Source organism: Sturnus vulgaris, chromosome 3 (assembly GCF_052056855.1).
Source record: "Sturnus vulgaris isolate bStuVul1 chromosome 3, bStuVul1.hap1, whole genome shotgun sequence".
NCBI lineage: Eukaryota > Metazoa > Chordata > Aves > Passeriformes > Sturnidae > Sturnus > Sturnus vulgaris.
Genome location: NC_142245.1, coordinates 86,242,829 through 86,267,947, shown reverse-complemented (window position 1 = coordinate 86,267,947; position 25,119 = coordinate 86,242,829). Strand labels below are relative to the sequence as shown.

Sequence of the window (25,119 nt, the reverse complement as noted above, 5' to 3'; positions counted from 1 at the left end):
AAAGGTGTTTAAAATAGCAGTCATCAAGATTCTTGATGTCTAGTCTTCATTTCTGAAGCCAAATATCCATCTTCTTAATTGCCTAGTAAAATTATAGTGGTTGAACCACGTTATTCTTGAAAATTCTTCTGAAGGAAACTGTCTTTAAGGACTCAACCAAAAGAAACCTGTAAATATTTCTATTAGTGCAAAATATTTCCTATATACAGAAATAAGCATCCTGACTTCATACAGAATTGGCAAAACTGTAAATTGTTTATTGAATCACTCTAAATTACTGTTAAACATTTTTCACACCAAGGTTTGCAGCCTAGGCTGTAGTTGACTGATTGGTTAAATCAAGCACAGTTGGTTTGATGCACACATGGAAAATATTTTCTGACTTCTCTTGCCTAGTGCTTAACTGTGGTTATGATTGATTTGTATTAATGAAAACATTTTTCATTTGAAGTGTTTAATATTGCATATTGTCATTACTTGGAATTAAATTCTAAGGTTACACATGAATGTTTTTGTCTGGCCTCAGGTTTGCCTGTTATTCATTGTTTAATTTGTTCCTTTGTTGCTTAAATATATTTGATTTCCCAGATTTATTTCTAAAATAAGTACAAATTAATGAAATTTGAGCTTTTGGGAAAATAAAAAACTGTTCTTTTCCATGAGAAAACTGTCTACTTCAGAAGTTGTCTTTTACTTAACAAAGTTTCAACTGTAATATTTTAACTACAAGGTTAATAATCTCCCTCTTAATTTATTTAGACTTCAGTCATGTCAGTTCCTCCTTCCAGTCTTGTCTCATTAATGTAGAATTTGCCTATCTGGGATCTGAGCTGAGGCAGTACCTGAAGAATAGGAAACTCACGTGATGTGTAGTTGTACCAACTCATCCATGGTGAAAAGTTCATAGTGATTGTGTAAACACCCTGTAGGGATAAAAACTTGGACAGCATACAGGTACTATACTTAAACACCTTCTATCCCTGTAGTAACCTGATCAGAACTGGCTCCAGTTTTGAGAAGACACATAGGTTATATTTCAGGGGGAAAAACTGGAGAAGCTGTTGGGTACATAAGACTTTATCTTATCTGTTTCTAAACAGTCATGGCTAGATTATTCTTTTGCATAAACTGAGGTACTTGAGCTGCCTTAGTAGAGTTGCTAAGAAGGTCTTTTTTTAAAAAAGTTTCTTCTGGTGCACTATTTTAGCTGAAACTTGATTAATAGCTTGAGGCAAATGACCTGCAAAACTGTATCCTGGAGCACTAAAACTAAAAGTGGTATAAATTTTAAGTGAGACCTTCATGTAATATAAATCTACTAAGAGTGAGTATCTACTGCTCTGCAAGAGTGAGTATTTTGTGTGTGTAGTGTTTTATAGGGGGAGATAAAAAGGCAGATCAATAGGTTGCTAGTTATTGAAATATTTAAGACACAGTACAAACAGTCTGATCATTCTTACCTGGCTAGTAGTAGTTGTAATGTAAAATTGCCATGTGGGAAAATATGTTAGTTTTGGTGAGTAATTCCTAGATCTTTTGACCTCTGAAATCTAATTTTATGATAGTAGCACTTATTTTGAAAACTGCCAGTTATTCTAATGATTATGGTCTTAAAGGTAAGGCAGTGGACATCAAGTGCTCTGACTTTTGTGATCTTGAACAAGATGAATTAAAAGCAAGGTGATTACCCAAAATATTGGCAGTATTTCCACTAGTAAGAGTAATGCTTCTTGCAGCAAATGTGAGGATCTGTGAATATGTCTTGGGATTTTCAAATACCAGTTCTAAAGAATGGAGTCCAACTGAAAGGATTTCTCCTGCTTCTTTGTTTTGGCTATTGCTTGAACACCATCAGGGCTTTTCTTTTTTTTGTTCTGCTGCCCAGAGTTTAAAGGCTGAGTAGTGGGTGGGCAGGGCATGCAGCTGAGATGTTTGACTCTAATTAGCCATTCTGTGCCGTGTGATAAAGTGCTCAAGCAACAAATGCTCAAGGAAAGGAAGAAAGGACAATCTTGGTTATGGTGGTGTCCAAAACAAGTGTTGTGGGTGCTGAAGCACAGCTTTCTAGGAAGTGCCTGGGCAGCTCCCTGGCCATGGGAAGTAATGAAGAAATTCTCTCTTTTCTTTTTTTCCCTCTTTTGTGTGCAGTTTTTGCTTCACTTAATAAAACTGTTACCTCAGTCTACAAGTCTTCTCAATTACCTGCTCTTTTCTCCCTGTAGGAGAGGAGAGTGAGTGAGCAACTCTGTGGGTGTTTGCCAGGTCAAATCAGCACAGTCCTAAGCTAAAGATCCGGAGAGGGAAGCGTAAAATTCTTTTGTAGGTCCCAGGAAGGTGTTCAGACGTATATTGATATTGAAATGCAAACAACTGCAGTTGCAGGAGTGGTCTAGGTGCACGTCTGTTGTACAAAAGCAGAAAATAACTGCTTGGAATGTTTTCCAGTTCTTCAATATGCCTCCTTGCTTTTGATGGTAATTATTTAATCTTTGAACTCCTTAGAGCTCAGACCTAGATGGGCTTCAAAATAGTACTTTTAACAGTGGTGATGTACAGGGCTGGAATAAAATTATGTATATGTGTTTACTTAGAGAATGAATGAAAAATCCTAAGTGTCACTGTGATAATTCAGGCCAGCATACTTCAACTGTCTAAACGTGCCAACACAGCTGAGAAACAGTGATGGTTAATAAATCAACCTGATTCTGTTAGCAAATCCATTTGGCTATGAATGCTAATTCAGAAATGAAGGATACTGAACATACTGAGTTTTCCACCATTCTCAGATGGATATTTTTATCAGTTGGTTTTGCAAGTCTCTGCATAATCATATCCTAAGAAGCTTGCATGTTACTGTTCTGAGATTCTGAGTTATGTGAGGTATTTGTTGCATTAATATAAGATTGCCCTGCATTTAATTTCAAGTTAAGTACAGATGCATGTCTTAAGAAGCTTTTAAATTGAGAAAAAGGAGCAACTTCTACTGGTTTCTGTTGATGCTTCATCTGAGGCATAGCCATAAAGATTATTCAAGATGCCAGAAAAATCTTTTTGCTAGTAAGCCAACTTTCTAAACTTTGTTGTGTTGTTCTGGAGGTGGGGAGGTGGGCACAACATAAGAGTTTCTAGATAAATCCAACTAGTTAATATTTTGTGACATTATTTAGAAGTAGAAATCTGTGAATAAAATTGCTAACACTGGAAATGGTTAACAAAGTGATAGATATTCTAGAGAAGCAGAGGCAAGCCTTTATTCAAGCCTGTTCATTCATGTTGTTGGTATAGAATTATGCCAGAGAAAATCTTCACAGTTTGTGAAGTTTTGAAAATAATTGATTTGTTTCTCTGTTCGTTTTAGGACCAAGATGGGCTTCTTGGAACACCGGTGTTTTTATCTGCATCAGATGTGCTGGAATACATCGAAATCTTGGGGTTCACATATCAAGGGTCAAGTCTGTCAACTTGGATCAATGGACACCAGAGCAAATACAGGTAAAATATCTTCAACTATGTTTCCAGTTTGGAAGGGATGTCAGGAGTACTTCTGAAAGTATTTGCATTTATCATGATGCCCAGCTTACATGTTTTTCAATCCTACTAGCATGTATCATACTTGTACTGTAGTGAACCTGAGTTTATAAAACTGACTCCAGAAGTTGATCTATCTCTTATTTCTGTATCATTTTAGAGGTATTTTACCTTGCCCCAGAGACTCTGAAGGCTGTTTCTTGGTTGTATCTGTAGAAAAAGTGTTCTAAGCCTTTTCATAAGGGGCAGGATAGTAGCACTCACATATCTGTGTGATGCCAGTTGTGTTCTTTTGGTGTATCAAGCACTGGGTCTTCCAGGTATGCTCCAGTCTGAAGCCTCTTCCTGTCATCAGGCAAATTTTATTACTCTTTGTCTTCCTGGTCTGAAGAGCCATCCTGAGAGATCAAAGCTCATCTTTCCCAAGATGGGTTATTTTTCACTGCAGACAGCATCAGTGTTGCTAGCTTTGTCCATCAAGTCTGTGGTCATATCTCCCAAGACATATGGCAACAGGGAAGTCACCAAGTTCAAAACTTGTGATGTCATTTAAGCACTCCAGTAGTGTTCTGACTGTATCAGAATTTAAAGTATGGACAGGCATGAACCAGCTGTTTTCTGCCACTTTTCCCTAGTGCATGCAGGAAATGGGAAATACTAAAGCAAGACTACTCTATGAAGCTAATCTGCCAGAGAACTTCCGAAGACCTCAAACAGATCAGTATCCTTTTTGTTTTGGCTTTCACATTGAAATGACTTTTAATGCAATTGAGATGTTATGACTGTTTCAAGGAACTGCTACATTTGTCAGCTTATGTTATTTATTTCATTGATATTGTTGTATAAGAAATGACAGTGGAAGTTGAGAACAGTTCAGAAGAGATTTAAATTACTTCAGTCATAGCAAATCTACTTCGTAATGAGATTTGGCAAGCACCATTTATTTTTGCTTTCAGAAGAGGTGACTTCATAAATTCACTGTATGTAGGAAGTTAGAGTGATACTGGAGAGCTCTTGAATATTTTCTTTATCTTGAGTAACTGCCATCTGAAGTTTAGAAGCATTTGATCAGGAAATAATGAGCTGAATGGTAAAGTGAAATAAGCCATTGCATCTTACTCCAGTGAAGCATGGATTCCTTTCTCTAGGTGACTAGCATGGAAATACATAAATAAACCCAAGCTCTCTGAGGGCCACCAGGTGTGTTTGTGTGTGATTATCACTGTGTACCTGGACAAGAAGGGTTGGAAGGAAAACTGTCTGCTGGCAATAAATAACTTTTCTCACAAAATACCTTTACTGAATCACTAGGATAATATATAATGATATTAATTTAGATCTGGGTTTTTTTCTTGATATAGTGAAGTTACTCCAAAGGAAAGATTTGCTTCACCAAATTTTATTGTAACTATTTAATTATAATGAATTCCTAAACAGCTGCTCTTAAGTGAGCTGAGTCTCCCCAGCTACAGGAGCTGATAAACAGACTTATTTGTAACTTGATTTAAATTTGTTATATACAAAGGTAATTCTGGTTCTTCTGTTTATTTGATACTACTCTCAATATGTTAGATTTTTTCTTTGAAGGGTTAGACTCCTCATTGTAAAATGCACTTGAGCAAAGCAGATACTTTTTTCATATTCTATTAGCTTTTAAATTAAACATACGTTCTCATAAGAAAAAAGTAACTGGAACCAGATAGCACCACAGTATTCCAGCTGTAATATTCTAGAACTTTATTTTAGCCATATGATCAAAATATTTTATCTAAAATTTACTCAAAAATCAGTCTTGAGGACGTATATTTAGTTTTTGCTTCAGCTAACATAAATTCACTGGTGCTACTGCAGGAGAAGTAATAATGCTTTAAGCTTGTCTTGTCAGATCAGACAAAAAGTTTAATTTTTAGACTTTCAAAATAATTCTTTTTTTCACACTGTATGCCTTGAATTAATTACATACCGTTTTGAATAGTTGTTAGCTTCTAACTGGTGGACTTAGTCAACTGAATATATTTCATACCCTGTGTTTTCTTTATTAACACTGTATTGCCAAGAGAGGTGATTCCAACATTTTCTGATTTATTTCTCAATTTTCCCATAGCTTTGGCAGATAGTTACCTACTTGGCATTCATGACAAGCTGTTGTGTTATGTATGTTTTGCCTTTTTTCCTTGCCCGTTGTACTGCTACCAAATCAGCTTAGTATGTCATCAGTGTTGTGCTTGTGAATATTTTTTTTGTTCAGAATATTCTTTTGGATTTACAATGAAAATATTTTGCATGTGATGATCAATTTTGTGTATGTTCATCTATATTAGTGTTTAACTTCCTGTAGCACTAGAATATACTTCTAGCTTTAAGGCAGTGAAGTGGAGACACGGGAGAACTGTGTATGTGGGATCTGCCCAAAATCTCCTGCTAAAGATTCCTCCTCACTTCTGCTTCTTAATCACAAGAGTGACTTTTCTAAACACTTTTTTTCTTCCCTTGTACTTGGCAGGGATTCTGTAGTGTAGAAGCTAACTTGTAGCATCATTGCGATTTTTTTTTTTTTTTTTTTTTATGGCAGCTTTAGTTTCCTGTTGAAAAATGTTTTTTCCAAAAACAGTGAATAATTTTTTCACACTATTAGTACTAAGATAGTTGTACCTTCAAAGTGCTCAGGATGCCTTTTACAATTTATATATATTTGGAAAGAGGTAGAAGGCAGTGTTTTGATTTTTGTAACTTATGAAACTGTCTTCAGGTGACACTTGCATACAGTTTGAAACTATGGTTTTTTGACAATATCATTTGATGCACAGAATGAAGGGACTGAGTGCTTTGAATTCAGTATTAATCTTATGACATAGTATGTGGAGCTAAGGGTATCTTTCCATCAACTGAGGAAAAATTGCTTTGCAAGTTTGAGGCAATGAGTCTGAGCTTCCACAGTTGCAATATCAGTTTTTGAATGAATAATTACATTGATGGAAAAAGTAGTTAAAATTTATTCTTCAGATCCTAGAGAGTCAGCTTTACTAAAATTAAAAAGTATTCACACTGCTTTGGATGAGCTACTTTATGAAGCTGAGAGAATAATTGAGGAAAACAACTGGCTTTCCTTTTGTGCATTTGAACTACTGAGTTGTCAGTTCTGGTTTTCTACAGCAATATGCTTGCTGCTATTTCCATCTTTGTTTCAATACCTTTTTATCACTAGCTGTTTTGGCTTTTTTTCCCCTTCCACAGGGATGTTTGTTTTAACAGGAGACTCTCATGGAGGACTTAGTGATCTCGGAGAAGTATTTATGATCAGCATTTGGTAAATGGTATAACGTGCAAATAAGAGAACAGGTACATACATTTCACCTTTTTTATGAAGAGGAAGTATTTTTTCCCAAGTTAAGATGGTAAGCTATCATTATTTACCATAAATGAGTATCATTGTAGTACTGAAAATACTTGAACAGCTATGTAGATTATAAATACCATGTGAAAATGTCCTAATTGTGGAACATTGAGTTACTTATGCTCTGTCTTTCTTATATTGTTTTCTTCAGAGATTAAACTGATAAATTTTTTATAGTACAAAGAAACTCACTTTAGGCACTGCAGCAGTAACTGTTCTGTGTAGAGTGGTTTGTTCTGCTGTTTTAAAAATACACAATGAGATGAATCAGGTGTAGTTTTTTAATTTGAATAACCAATGAGCTTTTAGGTTGATGTTACTATTTATATGAATGCATATTTTCCTTAAACTAGCTATTTCCAGAGCTGTGGAATTTTTCATCAGGGATAAGTATGAAAAGAAGAAGTATTATGATAAAAATGCAGTTAATGCCTTCAATGTAAGTAAACACTTTAACCAAGAATTTTGTCACTTTTTTTTTAAAGCTATGTAAGAGAAATGTTAGCAAACATTATGCACGTTAAAATGTCTTTTACAGTTGAAAAACTTTTGACTCATAGTTAAGTGCTTTCTCCTCTATCTTTTGAAGACTGTTCCTAGGTTCCATAAATTCTATGTATGTTGTCTATTACATTTACATCAGCAAAGCATTGTGATCCAACAGGTAGCTTGTTTAAGAACTTTTATATTGTGTTTTTCACTCGTGGCTAGTTCTTTTATGGTATAGTTGGAAATTTTTTTGTTTATCTTTTTCCATGTTGCAGGGGTAAGACAGGATTATTCTTTCTGGTGACATGGTCTTCCCTCATTCTCTGTAAACCTTGATGAGAAATCTTAGGGTGTTTTGAGCCCTTCTTCTGCTGAATTTCAGACTGTTGCTTGTGGTGAGGTGCACTGTAGTAGCAAACACGGGCAGTATGATGAGCCTGCTGTTAAATCCTGTAAATACTGTTCCTATGCATGGTGAGTGCTTCTCTGGCAAAGGAGTTTTGAGAATTTGAACCTTTACTGAAGTTCAGAGTCTCATTAGATTTTGTTTGTTTTTTGATACACTTGTTTCTGGGATATATCATCTAGCTCATACATTTTTCTTTATATAGCTATATTTATGCTTAAACATACACAGCTCTGTGCCTGCTTTATTTAAATATGGCCTAACACATCTTTACTACTCTGCCTTAATAGGCAGTGAGTTTTGACAGGGACAAGTGCAGGTGTAGGTTTAAAGCATGAGAGTTTATGCTTTATTTCCCATTTGAGAAAATGGATCTTTGAATGATGATTTCATTTTAGAAGTGTAAAAAAAAAAAAGCAAACCTGGGAAGTACAGAAGGGTATTTCATTAAGTACTGTTGAAATGGGGGAAAACTTCTTCTCTTAAGATGGAAAATACGATTGTGGTTTAAATTACAAATTGGTTACCCTTCTTTTATTCCAAAATAGAAAGTAGAAAGACAGTATAATTTTATACTTTTTTAAAAAGTTATAAAGATGCTCAAAATCTTTCTAAAAAGAGAGCCTTGGTGTCTAATGTAGCAGTTCACGCCTGCCTTAATATGTTTGAAGGAGTAATCAGATTTTGCTTTTTCATATTGTAGAGTAAGATGAATCACTTGCCTTCCATAGCAGCAAGGATAGAATCCAGACAAGCTGAAGAGAAACATGTTACTTTTGAGTACTCTCTTCCTCCTTGGGCTTTTCTTTCATTTACTAGTGCAAATGGCATAATCTTTCTGGGAACAAAATCTGGTTGTACAGTATTTTAGCAATAGATGAGTTGTGCACATTCAGAGTCACCTGTGTTTCTTCAAGACCACAAGGCATCAGGTTTGAGGTGGACAATCTCGAGTCAGTTATGACAGATCCTAAAAGTACATGCCAGTAAATGAGCTGGACTAGTGTAGCACCTACAGTGTTTGTGTGATGCCTGTCCTGGGTTATCCTCTCTGGCCCTAGCCCAGCTCACATGTGCCTGTCGTGCTGCAGCTGGTGTTCAGTGATTGTCTTTCTGTGGGCCTGGGGCTGACAAGAAGAAAAGGTGAAGTTAGTCCTCTGTTCTGCTTGTCTGGTACTCTGCATTTCTGCTGCTGGGAACTGTTGGCAGGGAAGAGGGCAGGTTACCCTATGCTTCCAGCACATGGGGGTCTGTGGGGGGTTTGAGTAGCAAGTGAGAAAGGAGTGCATGTTTCCACACCCCTGTGCAGGGGGTTGGTGACAGCTTTTTTAAAGCTTTTGTTTTGCAGTCCTAATGACATCTGAGCCACCTTCTCTCTTTCTACTCTGCTAGAAGGTGGATGAAATTCCTTGGCAACTGAGGGGCAGCTGTGGAGAAAGGGGGAGTTTCTTGCTTGTAGCCTTCAGCCCCCACCAGATGTTTTGGTAGCATCAAAGCACTTGCTAATACAATATTTAGGTGAATAATAGTGAATAAAAAACACTTCTTGTGAGCTGTTCCCATGGGGTGTCAGTGCTACACCATGACAAGCTTTTCTGGAAAATTGCTTTACTGTACTTAGTTTTGCAAAGAGTACCTTGCACCCTATTTTTAATCAATATTAGCATTCTTGGTGGGACACATGAGCTTTTTAGTACACTTTTTGTTATCACCTTTGAAATGGAAATGCCTTCAGCTTAGATTAGGATTAATTTAAGTTAGAGGTGCATACATATATTGTCTTTTGGTAAAATGAATCCCTTCTAGGTACAAGCAGGTGATAGAGAAGTGCAGATAGAGGGTTGCAATGCCTAAGGGTCACTTTCCTTAATGTGGTAATTTCACTGAGGTGGCATGTGAAAACTTAAGGGGCTTTCCCAGATTTCATCTACCAATGCAAGTTGCTCGTGATAAAAGCTTCCCATAACATAAAAGTTGTTTTGAATAGATTATTTTAAAACATGCAGTACAATATTTCTCCTAGTGTGATTTTGATGGGTTCATAAGCTTTTCAAGTTTGTCCACCAGTACATCTCTGTGAATGTGTTCTGTGTGTTGAAGCCCAGGAGTATGTCAAGGTTATGTTTTTGACTGTCAGGATTCATTTGTTACAATGAGTTACAAATGTCTTTTGCTGCAGATCTCTTATTTTATTATTCTTATATATAGAAGATCTTTTGTTTTCTGAGAAGACTGTTGTATTACTAAGTTTGATTTTTAGAGCTGCACTGTATAATAATATTAGTGCAGAGGCCAGTAGTGCCATCAAACATGCAGACTAAAAATAGCAAATATGAAAAATTATTTTTTCATGGTTCACTGAAAAGTGATGAAGGATAAAATTGTGGGCAAAAAAAGCACCTGTGATTTTATTGGCTAGTTACATTTTAAATAGAATAATGCATTTAAATAGAAGTCAAATATACATTAGGATAATCCTGTGCTGACTGAAAGCAACTTGACTTTAAAAATCTTTTAAATTTACTAAAATGCATATTATCTCAGACTTTTCTGATCTGTCATTTTTGGAAAAATGTGAGATGCTTGTTCTGTGTCACTGTTCAGGACTAAATGGGTGGTGCAATTTACTCAGCTGTTTTAAGTGAGTTATCAGTAAATAGTTACTCTCATTTTCTTGCATAGACTCAGTGCAGGCTTGTGGCTAATTTACAGGAAGACCTGAAAGGCTGATACCCTGGAACAATATATTTGTGTTTGTCCTGTGGATAACGCATGTGATGTGGTATTGTTTATTGGAAAGAACTGGTTTTGTTCTTTGAGTAATCAGCTTAGGAGAAGCAATAGCTGTTAGTAAGTAAACATATTTTAAATATCTTTGGCATAATACTGTTGTCCTGGAATTAATTTTCTGCCAGACCTCATTCTCGATTTTTAGGCATACATAAGCTATGAATGATGTAAAGTAGAGCATAGGATCCAATAAATCAAACTTCACATAGCAGTGTAACAATTAGAGCATCTTTGTAAGTTGTGCCTCTAAGATACAGGAATAGTTTCCTGTGCAATATGCTGTGCTGTTTGACTTCATTTATTCTTGAAAGCTTCTAAAATGCAAGTGGGAGCTTGCATTGTTTTTGTAGTTAACAACAGACAATTGCCATAGGTCAAGTAGCAAGAGGTGATTTTGTATGGTAAAACTGTCCTTCAGGTAGTACAGACATGAAACTGGGAATATTTTTCTTCCACTTTAAAATTGTACTCTGAGGCATACACAAATCCTTTTATATTTATCATGGGGGTTTTTTGAATGCAGCAATCCTAGAACTAAAGAGTAAAGCATGAAGAACAGTTTCATCTATAACCATCTTAGTCCTGAACAACGTTAAACCTTTTGTTTGGACTCTCATTAAGCTGGTTATGCTCCTTTAGTTTATTGTTGCCTGGAACACTCTTAAAAGAGCACAGTTTACAATTATGCAAACACCTTTCAAGTCTGAACTTCTATGCTTAAATAAATGACTTGATGGACTTTGCCTCACTTACATTTATGCAACCATTATGAAAAATATGACCCATGAGAAATGCTCTGGAGTGTGGGGTTTGAAAGTAATGTCTGAACAGAGTATTCATCTTGACTGACAATCTGTATTGAGTCTCAGATGCTTACCAGAGCTATGCAACTGGTTATATGGAGGAACAGTTGTTAATGAGGCTCATGATCTTAGATGCAGTGGCCAGGAAAAGTGGCAAATCCTGCTTGCTTTAGGTCTTGTGGTGTTAGTAAGAATCTTCCATAACTACTAGCCTAGAGGACTTCAGCATTGAAGTAGATGATTAGTTTATCAATAAATAAAGAGGAAATGTGTAATTTTTAGAACCAAGATTCAAGAAAGAATAAATCTGTCTAGAATATGGTGTTCTAGAATATGCAGTAAGAAATTGCTGGGGTTACTCCTAGAGACATGGGACTGTACTAAAGAAGTTTTTTCTGGTTCACAACCCTAATAATTGTATTTGACCCTATCTATGTGCTGCTAAGTTAAAGGTTTACTAAGGTTGCACAGAGATTCAGAAAATCAGGTCTGATGCAGTGATCTTTTGCCAATAAAAAAAATTAGCACCTCCTCTTTCATTTAAAATAAAACCTATAAAAAGACAATCTTTCTTGAACTATTGTTTATTTTCTATCTAATGCAATGACCCTTATGCCATACAAGTAATGAGGAAAAGCCATGGAGTCACTGTGTTGAGTGAGGATAAAGGTTAGCTGTATAGGTATCATCATAGACAATCTCTGTATCTTTTAATAAAAATAAGTATATAGGAGAATGCATATAGGGATCACCTTATTCAGAATGGATGATGATTGAGCTGAAGCAGATTTCAAATACTTTCAGTCTCAAAAATTATGAACTGGTACAATCTATTCCACTACATGAAGTGGGAATATATTATCACATCCTGACAATGTTTAGAGAATAGGAAACAGTTCCTGTATTTAAGAAAGGATGTGAATTATGTATGGAGCAGAAGTTTCATGTAACTCTTAAGTTCACTGAAGAAAGAGAATTATGGGTCTACATTTTTCATGTTTTCCTAAGACATTGTGTATAATTTAAGAAGTATGAACCTAGGCAACTGGCTAAAATGTGATGTGCATTTAGAGATTGTGATGGCACACTTTCCGGAAAGTTATCTTAAAGGAGATTAAATCTGTAATGCATTTACTCCACAAAAATATATTAGGTAGGCATCTTAAGATGTACAAATCGGAGTATAAAGGGACACATGAATGTTTCAATTTATAGTAGCCAGCATTCAGTTGTTATTGAGGAGGGAATGGTTACCAGTTACCCCTTCCAAAAATGCAGTAAGCCTACTGGGGTTTTTTGTGGTCTATTAACAACTTTGGAATCAAGTGATGGGAAATGTTTTTAAAATATGCTATTCAAGATAGGCAGCAATAGGGAGCACTGAAATACTTTACAAGAATTAGGACTTGCAAACAGGGATAGGGAAAGGAGGGTTAATTATTTTCAGGATCATTTTGTTAGAGTGGCTTAAATTATAGATTTCCAGAATAGCTAGAGTTGGAAGCAACCCTTGGACATCATCCTGCTCCAAGTAAGGATCATCTAGAACATGAGTCTCATGTATCATTTAGTTTTGAATGTGTCCAGGCCTGGAGGCTCCCTGACATCTCTGAGAAACCTGTTCCAGTATTCAACCATCTCCACAGTAAAAGAAATCAAGAAATTTATTTCTATGTTTCAATGGAGTTTCCTTTGTTTCAGTTTATGTTCAGTGCCTCTTGGTCCTGTTTCTGGATGTCACAGGCATCACAGAAAATGGTCTGTCTTTGTTCCCTGCTCATTCCCCACCTCCCAGTTTTCTTTCCTCCAGACTAAGCAGTCTGAACTTACTAAGCCTTTCCTTGTCTGAAGGGTGCTCCAGTCCTTTAATCATCTTAGTGTGTCTTTGCTGGACTTGCTTCAGTGTGCCCTTGCCTCTCTTGTACTTGTGAGCCTAGAATTGGCCATGGCACAAGCTTATGTCCAGCTTGTCCAGTCCACCAGACTTCAGGTCCCTTTCTGCAAATCTGCTTTCCATCCACTTGGTACTGAACCCATACTGGTGCATGAAGTTATTCCTCCCCAGGTGTGAGACTTGGCACTTCCCTTTGAATATCAGGTGATTCCTGATGGCCCATCCTGTCATTGGTGCTCTGAATGGCAGTGCACCTATACAGTACATGAACCACTTTTCCTGTTTGTACCCTTTGCAAGCCTGTACTCTTCCCCACTGCATGGGTCATTCCTGAAGAATTGAAATCATGTCTGCCCTAGTACCAGTGCCTGGGTGTACCACACATGACAGCCCTGCAGCAGCACTTTGCCAAGCTGTGGAATAAATGAAGGAGCTGGAGAAGCCAGACTGGATTTTCAGTAAGCCAGCTGCATTCCCAGTAGCTCCCACATGAAAGGTCTTGTTTTCCCCACTTCCTTAAGTACTTCAAGGAGTACTTCACACATAGGACCTTGGACATGGATGATGTCCAAGGACTGCATGTCTAAGTAAATAAAACTTTGCCAAAGATGAAATCTCTAGTGACTACTTTGCCAGTTTATCATGGATCATGAATATGTAAATGATCTTGCATGCAGCAGAGGAGGCTACTTAGGGGAAAAGAAGGTGGTGTTCTGAAGTTCAGGGAGTCTCACCGAAGACAATTTTCCCTGGAACAAATGCAGAAAACACTGGACAGGAGGGTAATTCATAAGAGATTAAAAGCATCGGTTTTGTTTATCCAGTGTCAACATTTAATTAAGCCATGGTGACTCTCTGTAATACCTCACAGAGGTGGTTATTGAAAGGAGAAGATAAATAATGTAAAAAAAATGGGCAACACTAGGTGTGGATGTCCTGGGTTAAGAGTTGGGAAGAAAATATTTTGTTCTCAAATCTATTAAATACATCTGTATTTCCCAGAAAAGTATATAATTGCAGCTCTTTGATGTAAATGTGACAAATGTCTGTAGCTCTGCGCATGTTCAGGACTACAACTGGCTTATGCATAAGCTTCATCTATTCCTGTCATTAGGATGGTAACTCTGAAGAGATGGAGGAGTACTGAGTATGTTCACAGTATTTACAGAAGAGCAATACTGGCTTCTTTCATAGCCAACCACTGCTCTCTTTTGTGAAACATCCGACTCTGAATCTCTCTTATGGGTGTCCAGTGTTACAGCACAGAAGAGGGGAGCGTTGTGGTTTCACCCCAGTCAGCAGCCAAGTGTTACACAGCTGCTTGCTCACTCTGCCACCAGCGGGATTGAGAAGAGAATTGAAAAGGGAAAAGCCAGAAAACTTGTGAGCTGAGATAAAGACAGCTGAATAGGGGGAAAAAAAAGCTATGTACACAAGCAAAGCCAAACAAGGAATTAATTCACTGCTTCCCAAGGGCAAGTTGGTATTCAGCCATCTCACATCTAATGGTGACTTGGGAAGACATGGCATCACTCTAAATATCCGCCTTCCTCCTTCTTCCCCACACTTTATATACTGAGCATGATGTCACATGGTCTGGAATATCCCTTTGGTCAGTTTGGGTCACCTGTCTAGACTGTGTCTCCTCCCAACTTCCTCACCAGGCTGGCAGTGTGAAAAGCAGAAAAGGCCTTAGCTCTGTGCAAGCCCTGCTCAGCAATAACAAAAATATCTCTATAATTAATCAACCCCATGTTCAGCACAAATCCAAAACATAACCTTATGCCAGCCACTATGAAGAAAATGTACTTTACACTCTACCCCAACCAAAACCAGCACAGGGAGACATTTTTGTAATTTAAGACATGCCTTGGCAGTTAGCCTTAAGAACTTCCAAAAATTCGTAGATAAGTGTTGTTAATAGTACATTAGTATTCTTACGTTCCTTTCACTGTTTCAAGAATAGACCTCTTTAAAAAGTGTTAAGCAATTGATTTGTGTATTTATATCCATCTACTAGCAGTCTATAATTGCTACTGCTTTAGGATAAATTACTGATTTTAGTATTGTCAATTTTTGTTGGAGATACATACTAATAAAGTCAAAAGTCTGCTAAAATAAGAAAAAAACATTTGTAGCAGCTAAACTTAAAACCTGTCAAATGAAAGCAGAATAGTCCTCTTCATTTATGCTGTTTCTCTGCATATTGTGTGTGTATGAACTGGCCACTCGAGGGCACTTTTGTATTTGGTTCAGCTGTGGACTTCCTGAGTGGTTTGATAACGTGCTCATTCTTTAATGTCTTGAATCTTGGTGCTAACATTCTGCATTTCATATTTGAATGGAAGCTTAGTGTAGGCTTATAAAGCTTCAACTTGAATCCTTTTTAATAAAAGGCTAAATAATGACATCAATGTAGGATTTTGAAAAATGACAAATAAAAGCCAGTGAAAACTTTTTATTAAGTATTTACACGTTAATGACTGATAGTGTTTGTATGACTATGTATGTTTTGTTATGTAGCATCAAAAACATGTCAGTACAAACTAAACTAAAGTAAAATCATTCTTAGTTTTTGTATGTTATGTTTTCTGGTAACTTCATTTAGTTCTTGTTTAAAGCTTACTTTTTTAAACTTGGAATAGTAGTCTGGTCAACAGACCACACGAAGATATTGGGCCAACTACTATTTGCATTGTGGCTTTTACATGAACTGTTAACTTAGCATGTATTTAAGTAATGCCACCACTAAGTAATAACAGATAATACAGAAGTGTATTATCTGTTAAGGATAATGGGGACAGGTAACACATTTACATGTGTTAAAAGGAGTAGGAACTGGACTAATACTGTAAATCTGCAGATTCTTTCCTTTCTGATCTTAGGTTTTTTATGCACCAAAGGGTTTCTCACAAAGCACAGGTGAAACTGAAATCTTACAGTACTGTTGCATGCATATGTAATTTCTTGCTCAGCACTAAAGGTACCAGATTCTTTAAAGGGACTGTTGAATTTCATTTTGCAAAATGGTTATTTTTGCTGTCTCATATTTTTAAAAATGAGTCACAAAACACAAACAATGGAAGGAGATCCAAGAATTGCTAAAAGTTAAATGACTGCAAGTCTTCTGGTCTGAAATGTGAACAAAATTCTGTGGAAAAATGAGAAATGTGAAAACTTAAGAAACAGCTTGTCTTGAGGTGACTTTATGATGCTGTATCCCCAGTCATCTGTTCTGTTGGTGTTAAATATTGAGTTCTGCAGCTTTAAGACTGGTTCCAGGAGCGAAGGGGGAGAGAAGAGGTGCAGAGTTTATCAGAGACTGCACTGGCTCCTCAACATCCTTCTCACACACTGTGTTGTCTGCACTGGACAGCAGGAGAGAGCTCTCCTTTGCTCTTGGTTAGTTTTTCTGGCTAGCTGAGGCAGAGAAGCTCCCTGAACTGTGGGTTTTTTTCCTTTTTCTTGGAATTGTTTGAACCTGCTCTGCACTGAAAACCCAGAGGAGCACCGGGAGCTCACACCTGTATCCCACCAAGCCTGGCCTGGGCTGTGGCATTTCCCAGCACCGGAGGGACTGAGAACAGCCTGAGTGAGCTGGGCTGCAACCCACGGAAAGCACTCTGCTGAATCTGTCATCTGTTCAGAGCAGAGAGAGGTTTTGCTGTTTAGTATTGTTCATTTTAGTGCTGAGAAGTGCTTTGCCTGTTAAATAAACAGGTTTTTTTCCCACTTCTCCGAAGAAATGTTTTCCCCAAACCAGCTGGGCGAGGGACTGCTTGAATCTGTTTCCTCACAAATTTGCCCTAAACCAGGACACAGCTTCTTGCTGTCATTCTTTGTTTTAGGCAATTTTGAATTAATTTCTTAATCAAAAGATTTAACTACTCCTAAGTTGAAAGTTAAAATGATGTATTCATATGCTAGTTGTCATTCTGCAGTGCATTGGTAATGCACACAATCTCCCAACTTTATTATTTTTCTAGTGGTATGTATGATTAGTTACAGAGGTCACCATTGATTTTGTTTGATACTTTAAGGTGCCAGTAACCAAAGATGTCTTTAGTCGACTATTTTCCAGAGCACAGTGCAAATGTGTTGTCACAATGGATCAGCGTATGCTTTTTCACTTGGATTCTGGAATAGGGTTGGAAATTGCTTTTCGGATTTTGATGGAGAAATTTAGGTGGCTGTCAGCCAGCATCACCGGATCCTCTTCCACCAGGGCAATTTTCCAGTCACTCATCCCCAAGAGTCACAAGTGCATGACCTAGAACTTCACCATGTTGAACCTTGTACTGTTGGCCTTGGAAGCTTGATTGATCAAGTTTGTCCAGATCCCTCTGTGGAGCCTTCTTGTCCTTCAGCAGATCAATACTCCTGCCCAGCTTGGTGAATGATGATGCACTCCATCCCCTCATCCAGATACCGGGTAAAGAAAGATATTAAAGATATATCTTGGCCCCAGTACTAAACCCTGGGGAACCCCACCAGTGACCGGCCACTCTTTGCTTGTGACTCCATTCACCACTGCTCTCTGGGCCCTGCCACCTAGCTCATGTGTACCTAGGGAGCAGTGCACCTGCTGAAGCCATGAGCAGCAAGTTTCTCCGGGAGAATGCTCTGGAAAATGAAGTCGGAGTCTTTGCAAAATTCTAGGTAGACAGTATTTACATGTTTAGCTTTGTCTAGGCACTCGGTTTGATTTGATTTTTTCATTCAGCTTTCCTTATCTGGTGCAGCCTGGTAGATAACAAATTCAACACGATGCAGTGACGATAAAGCTGTTCAGCAGCTCAACCTTGTACTGTTGCTTTCATTATATAAACTTAATCTGTTCTTTATACATTGTAATGCATTTTCTCTTAAAGATTAGCTTCAGTCATATGTCTTTTGTTCTCTTGCTTAGTTGAATATTTGCATGTGTGAAGTGTGCTTTCAAGTGCTCTTTTTTGTAGTGCTGCTGGTTGTCTTTAAACATTATGCTTGAGTATTTCTTAACTTGTAAATCTTGTTCCATATCCGAGGCTAGACAACAACTGCTTTTCACTCTGTCTCATGCTTATAGCTTGCATAACACTTCTTTACTGGTTCTATGATTCCACTACTTGATTGGCAAAACTATTAAAATTGCATTCAGGCCTTCATAGGACGTTCTTCTAGGTTAGATAATCCTTTATATTATGAAGAGGATTTGAAGATTGAGAGCTATTATGGAAGGATGGAAATTGACAAACACCTACAGTGCTGATTTTCTCCCTAACTCCCAAATGAAATTCTGCTTTCCTTGTTCTGTGTGGCATGTAGCAGTTACCTGCTGTTTACCTGTGAGAGCTATCCAGCTTAAATTCTCCTAAAATCTGAAGTATACAAAAGAATGAAAAAACTCCAAACCCAAACCAAAAATCCCACTTGTTAACAGGTTGAAGGTATACCTAAGATGATTCATTATCAGAATTTTACACTTTTTAATCTAATTGAAAACTAAGTAAGGAGCATGATATTAGAGTAGATAGTTCACTATATTATGTAGCTACCTAATAATTTTTCTGACATTATTTGGTTACAATGTGGTGCAGTCAGAATAAACAGGATCCCAATGTTCCATAGCAACAGAATGCTACTGTTTGCAAAACTGCATCATTGCAGCAGGTGTATCCATAACTCTGCTAATAACCCGAGGATTTTAAAACAGTAAATTTAGAAATGTGAATTCTGTTTCATATTTCTGCAGGTAAAATTTGGTTTTATAACTAAACCTTGTAAATATCATTCCTCCAGCATAGACATAGTTTCTGACTTTGTAAAAATACTAAATATATAAATTCTATTAATATTCCAGAAGTATAAGTAAAGAAACTGGTAGGATTTTCTGTAAGAGATATGGGGTATTTAGACAGGAGATATGATGAGGTTTTTTATCAGCTTGGAGTTTCCATTTAGCTATTTTGTTTTAAACTAGGTAAAAACATGTCATTTAAATTGCTTATTTTGGTCTAACATAATGACCTACTCTGTTATAGCTTCATTTATTTCTAAATTTTCCTTCTATATAATAGAGGTGATACAAAACAGTGTAGAAGTGTCAGCTTTATAGCTCTGAAGATCTTCTACATATTTGGAAAATGTATTTCAGTTGCATTTTTATAATAAGGGGAATAGAAAGATAATGTTTCCATTAAAGTGATCAGCTATGCATAAAAAATTGGATAGGAAGATGTGTGAAAATGCCATTAGAGAAATACTATTTTTTTGAGCAAACTGTATCTGTTGCATATTTAACTTACACCTTTTGGAGAATTCTGGAAGTCTAGTGGTGTTAATAGCAATTTTACATACAAATTCCTAGAAAAGAAGTGTCACTTGTCTGAGATCCTTCAACCTGCTGCTAAGAAGCGGCTTTATATTAAACCTAAGCTCTCTATGTGCTTGGAGTGCTATTAGAGAAGAGTTAATTAGAACTTTAATTAATGTATAACTTTCAGAGTTAGTTTGAATTCCTCTTAATAAAAATATTCTGTTACATTGAACAAGAACAAAGGCACTCTCTTCTCTCCCACTCCTCTGGGACAGTCTGCCTTCATGCTTCAGGACATTAATATTTCAGTAGTTACACTGGAAAAAAGTGAACAATGGATGAAACCTAATTATTTTTCTTAAGGCTTTGATATTATCTTATCCAGGTTCATTTTCTTATATTCTGTCCTAGTGAATTTCCTACCTGAAACATTTCCTTTAAATATTCTACTCAGGAAAAAAACCAACCCTTTGTCTCCTCTTTATGTTTCTTCTATGTTGTATAACCACTACAACCAAGATTATTGGAGAAAAAAAAAGGAATTAAAATCATGTCTCTTAACGGTCTCTGCTGCCTCCCTTCCCAGCTGTTCTTGCTTATTTTCTTTCTCGTTTCTTTCCTCTGTTTTGTACAGATATCATCTGATGCTGCTCAGCCTTTGGCATCTTCTCCTTCTCTGCAAGCTGCTGCTGAGAAGAGCAAAGCAGAGGTATATTGGTTTTGGGTGTAACTCTTATCAGGTTACTGCTTTGCACAAATGTTTACATCTCTATAGAGTAATCTCACTGAGGTCACTTGAGAGTTTGAATTGCTGTTAATACTTCACACATTTGAAATACTCTCTCCTTCTTTCTTGGACTAGCTAAATGAAAAGAGCCAGTACAACTGCAAAGTGTATGTGTGGTTGTTACCTCTTGGTACTTATATGCCAAAATTCTGGTTCTCGTCTGTTTTACTGTCACAAAACTGTGGAAAACCCATTTAATTCCCAGTTAATGGGCATAAGTGATACTGTCCTGTCTCATTAGGAATGATTTCTGATATATTTTTTTGTATTACTTGCTTGTTCCAGATTCTAAATTATCAGTATTGTTCCAGCCATTTAGTTCATTCTCCTTGGAGATAAATATAGAACTAATTTGACTCACACTGGTTTTAATATATCTTCTGGCTGGGATATGTGTGTATGCTAACACATTCACTGTTTAGATGGGGCTTTGAAAAACATAACACACAAGCAAGTAGTAGATGAGGCATCATTTATGTCAACTTTCAGTAAAGGTCACAGTTTGCAACAATAATAAAATGCATTTTTAGAACGTGAATGTCCAGTGTTAGGTTCTTTTGGATACCTAACTCTAAATTGAGACTCTGCAGTATATTAAATAATTTATGATGTGAACATAAATCAAGCTTTTTCTTTCTAAATACAGAAAATTTGAATAGAAGTTATAAATTATTTAGGTTCAGCTATATTTAAACATTAATTAAAATTTAAATGACAGTGTCATGGACTAATACCACAAGCCTTGTTGAAGTGTTTTAAGTTGTACCAGGAGTAGCATCAGCTGCTAAGAATAAAACTTGCCCTTACTTTCTTGTCCCTCTCTATTGGTGCATTCACATTTGAAAGTTCTGTGTAACTAGTATGCCTTGTTATAAGAAATGAAAAAATGGAATGGAAAAAAATTTAATAATCTTTGCTTAGAATTTAAGACCAATATAAAGTCAATTTAATTTTATTATCTTCATAGTGCTTTTTGACTGCTTTTGCAAGTAATGAAACACTTGAGTTGAAGTTCTGGCATGAATGCAACATCTGAGAAATGTTTTTATTTAGTCTGAATTCATTTTTATCTAATGGAGTTGAGGCAGAAAGCTTGAATATTGAATTCAGGGAGTGTGAAGATGAAGGACTTGTGGGTTTTCAAGTCCATAGTGAAAATTAAATGAATGAAAATAAAGTTGCTGGGAATCAAGACTGTTTCTGTAGACTCTCTGAGGTGTGGAGGTAGAAACATAGGAGAACAGTTTATTTTAAGTCTTAATATATTCACTATTAAGCTTTCAGAGATTTGTTAAGGGCAACAAGAGGCGTGTATTTATATTTGGTCACCTTTATGGAGTGTTTGCTAGATGAAACTTGCTGCAAACCCTTCTTGAAGTCTTGAAAAATAAATGTTTCCAGATACTTTTTACTCCAGAAGTGAGGTTTCTTTGACAAAACATACTTTTAAAAAATGTTGAAGTCAAACTGGAAATCAGGACATACTGAAAAAATAAGAAAATTTTAACTCTGCTTTCACTTAAATGTATTCAAGGAAATTTAGGGTACTATTTTTGAATTGTAAGAGTACTTCAAGCAACCTATCCCAGGAGGAGAGGAATCAAATAATAGAATTGTAGTCATAGAATGGTTTGAGTTGGAAGGGCCCTTAAAGATCACGTAGTTCCAACCCCTTGCTATGAACAGGGGCACCATCCGCTATACCACATTGCTCAAAACCCCATCCAAACTGGCCTTGAACACTTCCAGGGATAGGGGATCCACAGCCTTCCTGGGCAATCTGTTCCAGTGCCTCACATCCTCACAGTAAAGAATTTCTTCCTGGTATCTAATCTAAACCTGCCCTCTTTCAGTTTACAGCCATTCCCCCTTCTGTCACTGTCCTGATAGAGTCCTTACCCATTGTTCCTGAAGCCCCCTTTAGGTACTACTATAGGAAGACTTCTATAACGTGTCCCCGGAGTCTTCTTTCTTCTCCAGACTCAGACAACCCCAGTTTTCTCAGCCTGTCTTCAGAGAGAGGTGCTCCAGCCCCCAGTCATTTTTGTGGCCCTTCTCTGGGCTGCAATGGGTCCATGTCCTTCTGATGTTGGGGGCCTCAGCTGCAGAGGGTGGGTCTGTGAGAGCAGAGCAGAGGAGGAGAATCATGTCCCTTGACCTGCTGGTCACACTTCTTTTGATGCAGTTGTCTTAAGTTTCCATGGGAGAAGACATTACGTTTTTTCAAACTTGTTAACTTGAGAAGGTTGGAGTGGGTTGTGGGAACAGAAAATGAAAGAGTTTTCAACAACGTATTGCTCTGACAGTGTAGTTTTTGTATCTATTAGAATGCAGATTGGTACTAGGGTCACAGAAACAGTAGTGGAAGAAAGGCTGAGCTTCATTGAAAGGCATGACTATGCATTTGTGATCTTAGTTCAATAATACTGCAAGTCTAAGGTTATTATGTGACCTCAAAATAAAGTACTGCTCTATACTTTTCCTACTCAAACAGACATTTCTTGAACACCTTGCACTACCACAGCTGAGATACAGTATTGGCAAGGCCTCTAGTTTGGATCACTTGTTCACATTTGTGTTCTTATATTCAGTGAAATCTAAGTTGCTCTCTGTTTCTTTTCATCAAAACAGATGCTCCAAATTCCCCTATTGGCATTTCATAACTGTGGTCATTGCTTTCTCTTACTTGTAAGCAGGTGCTTGGTGTGATAGTCTGATTTTCCAGGAACTAAGTGTTCAGGTTAATGCCTCATGAAATAATTCACATGGTTTAGTTGGGACTTGAGTAGCCCCCATCCATCTGATAAATATGGTGAAAGGTTTGAAAATGGATTACTGGAAGTTTTGAAGAATGTATTACTTGGATCCCCATGTGCCCCGTCACCTCCAAAAATCCCCAAACAAACAAACAAGAAAACTTCATCTGAGTGTTAGAATTATATTAAGTAAATGCCATGTTATAAAAACTTTAACATTGTATATACTGGATGTTAAAAAAAAGAAGAAAAAACCCACAAACTACACTCCTTACTGACATAAACTATTAACTGTTTATTTTTAATACTGGAGCTGCATGGGCAGATCCAGGCTCTCGGCCTTCCTCCTAACATTGGGAATCTTGTAAACAGTAGTGTTTTCTGAAACAAGGCTGTTTCGAAGCTTTGAACATACAGGTACAAGTCTAATGGCTGAAAGAGCATTTAAGAGCTACTGTTTCATTGTCTTTATTACAGGTGGAAAACCTTTGTTTCATCCATTTAGTGTTCAAATACACTCACTAGTACTATGCTGTAGTTGTACGAGGTAAATGCAGGCAGGCACTTTGTCAAAGCAATTGCTGACCTAGAAAATCTGTATCTTCATGTTATTTCTTAAGGAATATTTTATGCTTTGCTCCAGTCAAATAGGTCAGTAATTTTGGCACATTCATTCACTAAAAACTAAAGTGAAGAAATTTCTGTGATGTCATTATGATGCATTCAAAGTAAAGGGCTCTTTATATTTTCACTTTCTGGAATGTCATCGTGTCTCATGCCTGTCAGATAGGCCAAGGCAATTTTTTTATATTCAAGAGTATTTTTTAAGACTACTGGATTCTCTTTTAAAAATTAGTACCTTTCTGCAGAAAGCAGTGTGCAATTTACCTTAGTCTAGTTCTTTGGTCAAAGCAGCTGACATCCACCTTCAGTGACAGAGGCTATCAGAGTTAAAGGAGATACTTACACTTGTAGATTTTTTTTTCTCTTCAGCTCTGCTTAGCTTAGGAGAAGCAGTACTGGTTCTTTTTTCCTTCTGCTTATTAAGCAGAAAAGTAGTTGAACAGGTGGAAAAGGAAACTTCTTGAATTTAATCTAAAAGTTACAGTATTTTTAGGATTAGTATTTGAGAAAAATGAGTCTCTTCTGGAAGGAGAGCATATAGAAGCATAAAGTCTGATTTAAAAGAGAGTAACTGAAGATCTCTATTTATAGTCTGTATGGCTGTAGACATTAGATATGTTTGCAAATTGGTTACTAGCAAAATGCTTTTTCTTTTTGCAGAAGGAAAAAGAAAAAAAGAAAGAAGAAAAAAAGAAAGAGAGAGAATCAGAAAAACCATCAAAACAGCTGACAGCTGAAAAGGTAATAAGAGTTTATCTTTTTTCCAGTTATTTAAAAATGCACATGGTATTAGATGTGTTCCAAGATTCGGGGGAAAAAATTCATGTGTGAGTGTTTGTATATATATATGTGTGTATCTGGTTAATCTACATGAATTGTTTGCTTGTGCTGTTACTTGCATACAAAGGTTGAGTGACCATACAATGAGGAATGTGTTTAGAAGAGAGAAATAGGTTAAGCTTTGTTAAATTTTAGGCTCAGACCGTAAGTCTCATTAATGTTTTTAAGATCACAGAATAGTCTTGAGTTGGAAGGGACCCACAAGGATCACCAAGTCCAGCTGTTAAGCACACAGCCCATATGGGGATTGAACCCCAGTCTTAGTGTTGGTGGCACCATGCTCTGACCAGCTGAGCTAACCTCAGGGTCATGGACCACTGCTATTCTTGCACAGAAAATTGTCAGTTTTATTGAGTCCTGTATTATCCTCTAATGCTGTCTTTGATAAATGAATCCATTTTAAACATGAATGTATAATCTGTAGAATTTAGTTAGTCTAAGTAACTTAAAAATTTGCAACTAAAATCATGTCACAAAGCATGACAAGCAAGCAACTTAAGTTGCTTCTTT

At 36.9% G+C, this 25,119-nt stretch overlaps 1 protein-coding gene across 5 annotated transcripts in view; it reads left to right on the top strand.

The window, feature by feature from the left end:
* The window catches only part of SMAP1 (small ArfGAP 1), a 90,379-nt gene that overhangs the window by 23,406 nt on the left and 41,854 nt on the right, over positions 1-25,119 (top strand). For 3 of the 5 annotated variants that reach the window (XM_014870241.2, XM_088162212.1, XM_088162215.1), the window contains exons 2-6: positions 3,359-3,492; positions 4,164-4,249; positions 7,286-7,361; positions 20,237-20,311; positions 24,430-24,510. In XM_014870241.2, coding sequence (XP_014725727.2) covers positions 3,359-3,492; positions 4,164-4,249; positions 7,286-7,361; positions 20,237-20,311; positions 24,430-24,510 — 452 coding nt within the window. The remainder of the gene's footprint in view (positions 1-3,358; positions 3,493-4,163; positions 4,250-7,285; positions 7,362-20,236; positions 20,312-24,429; positions 24,511-25,119) is intronic. The other 2 variants (XM_088162214.1, XM_088162213.1) reach the window with 1 other exon arrangement.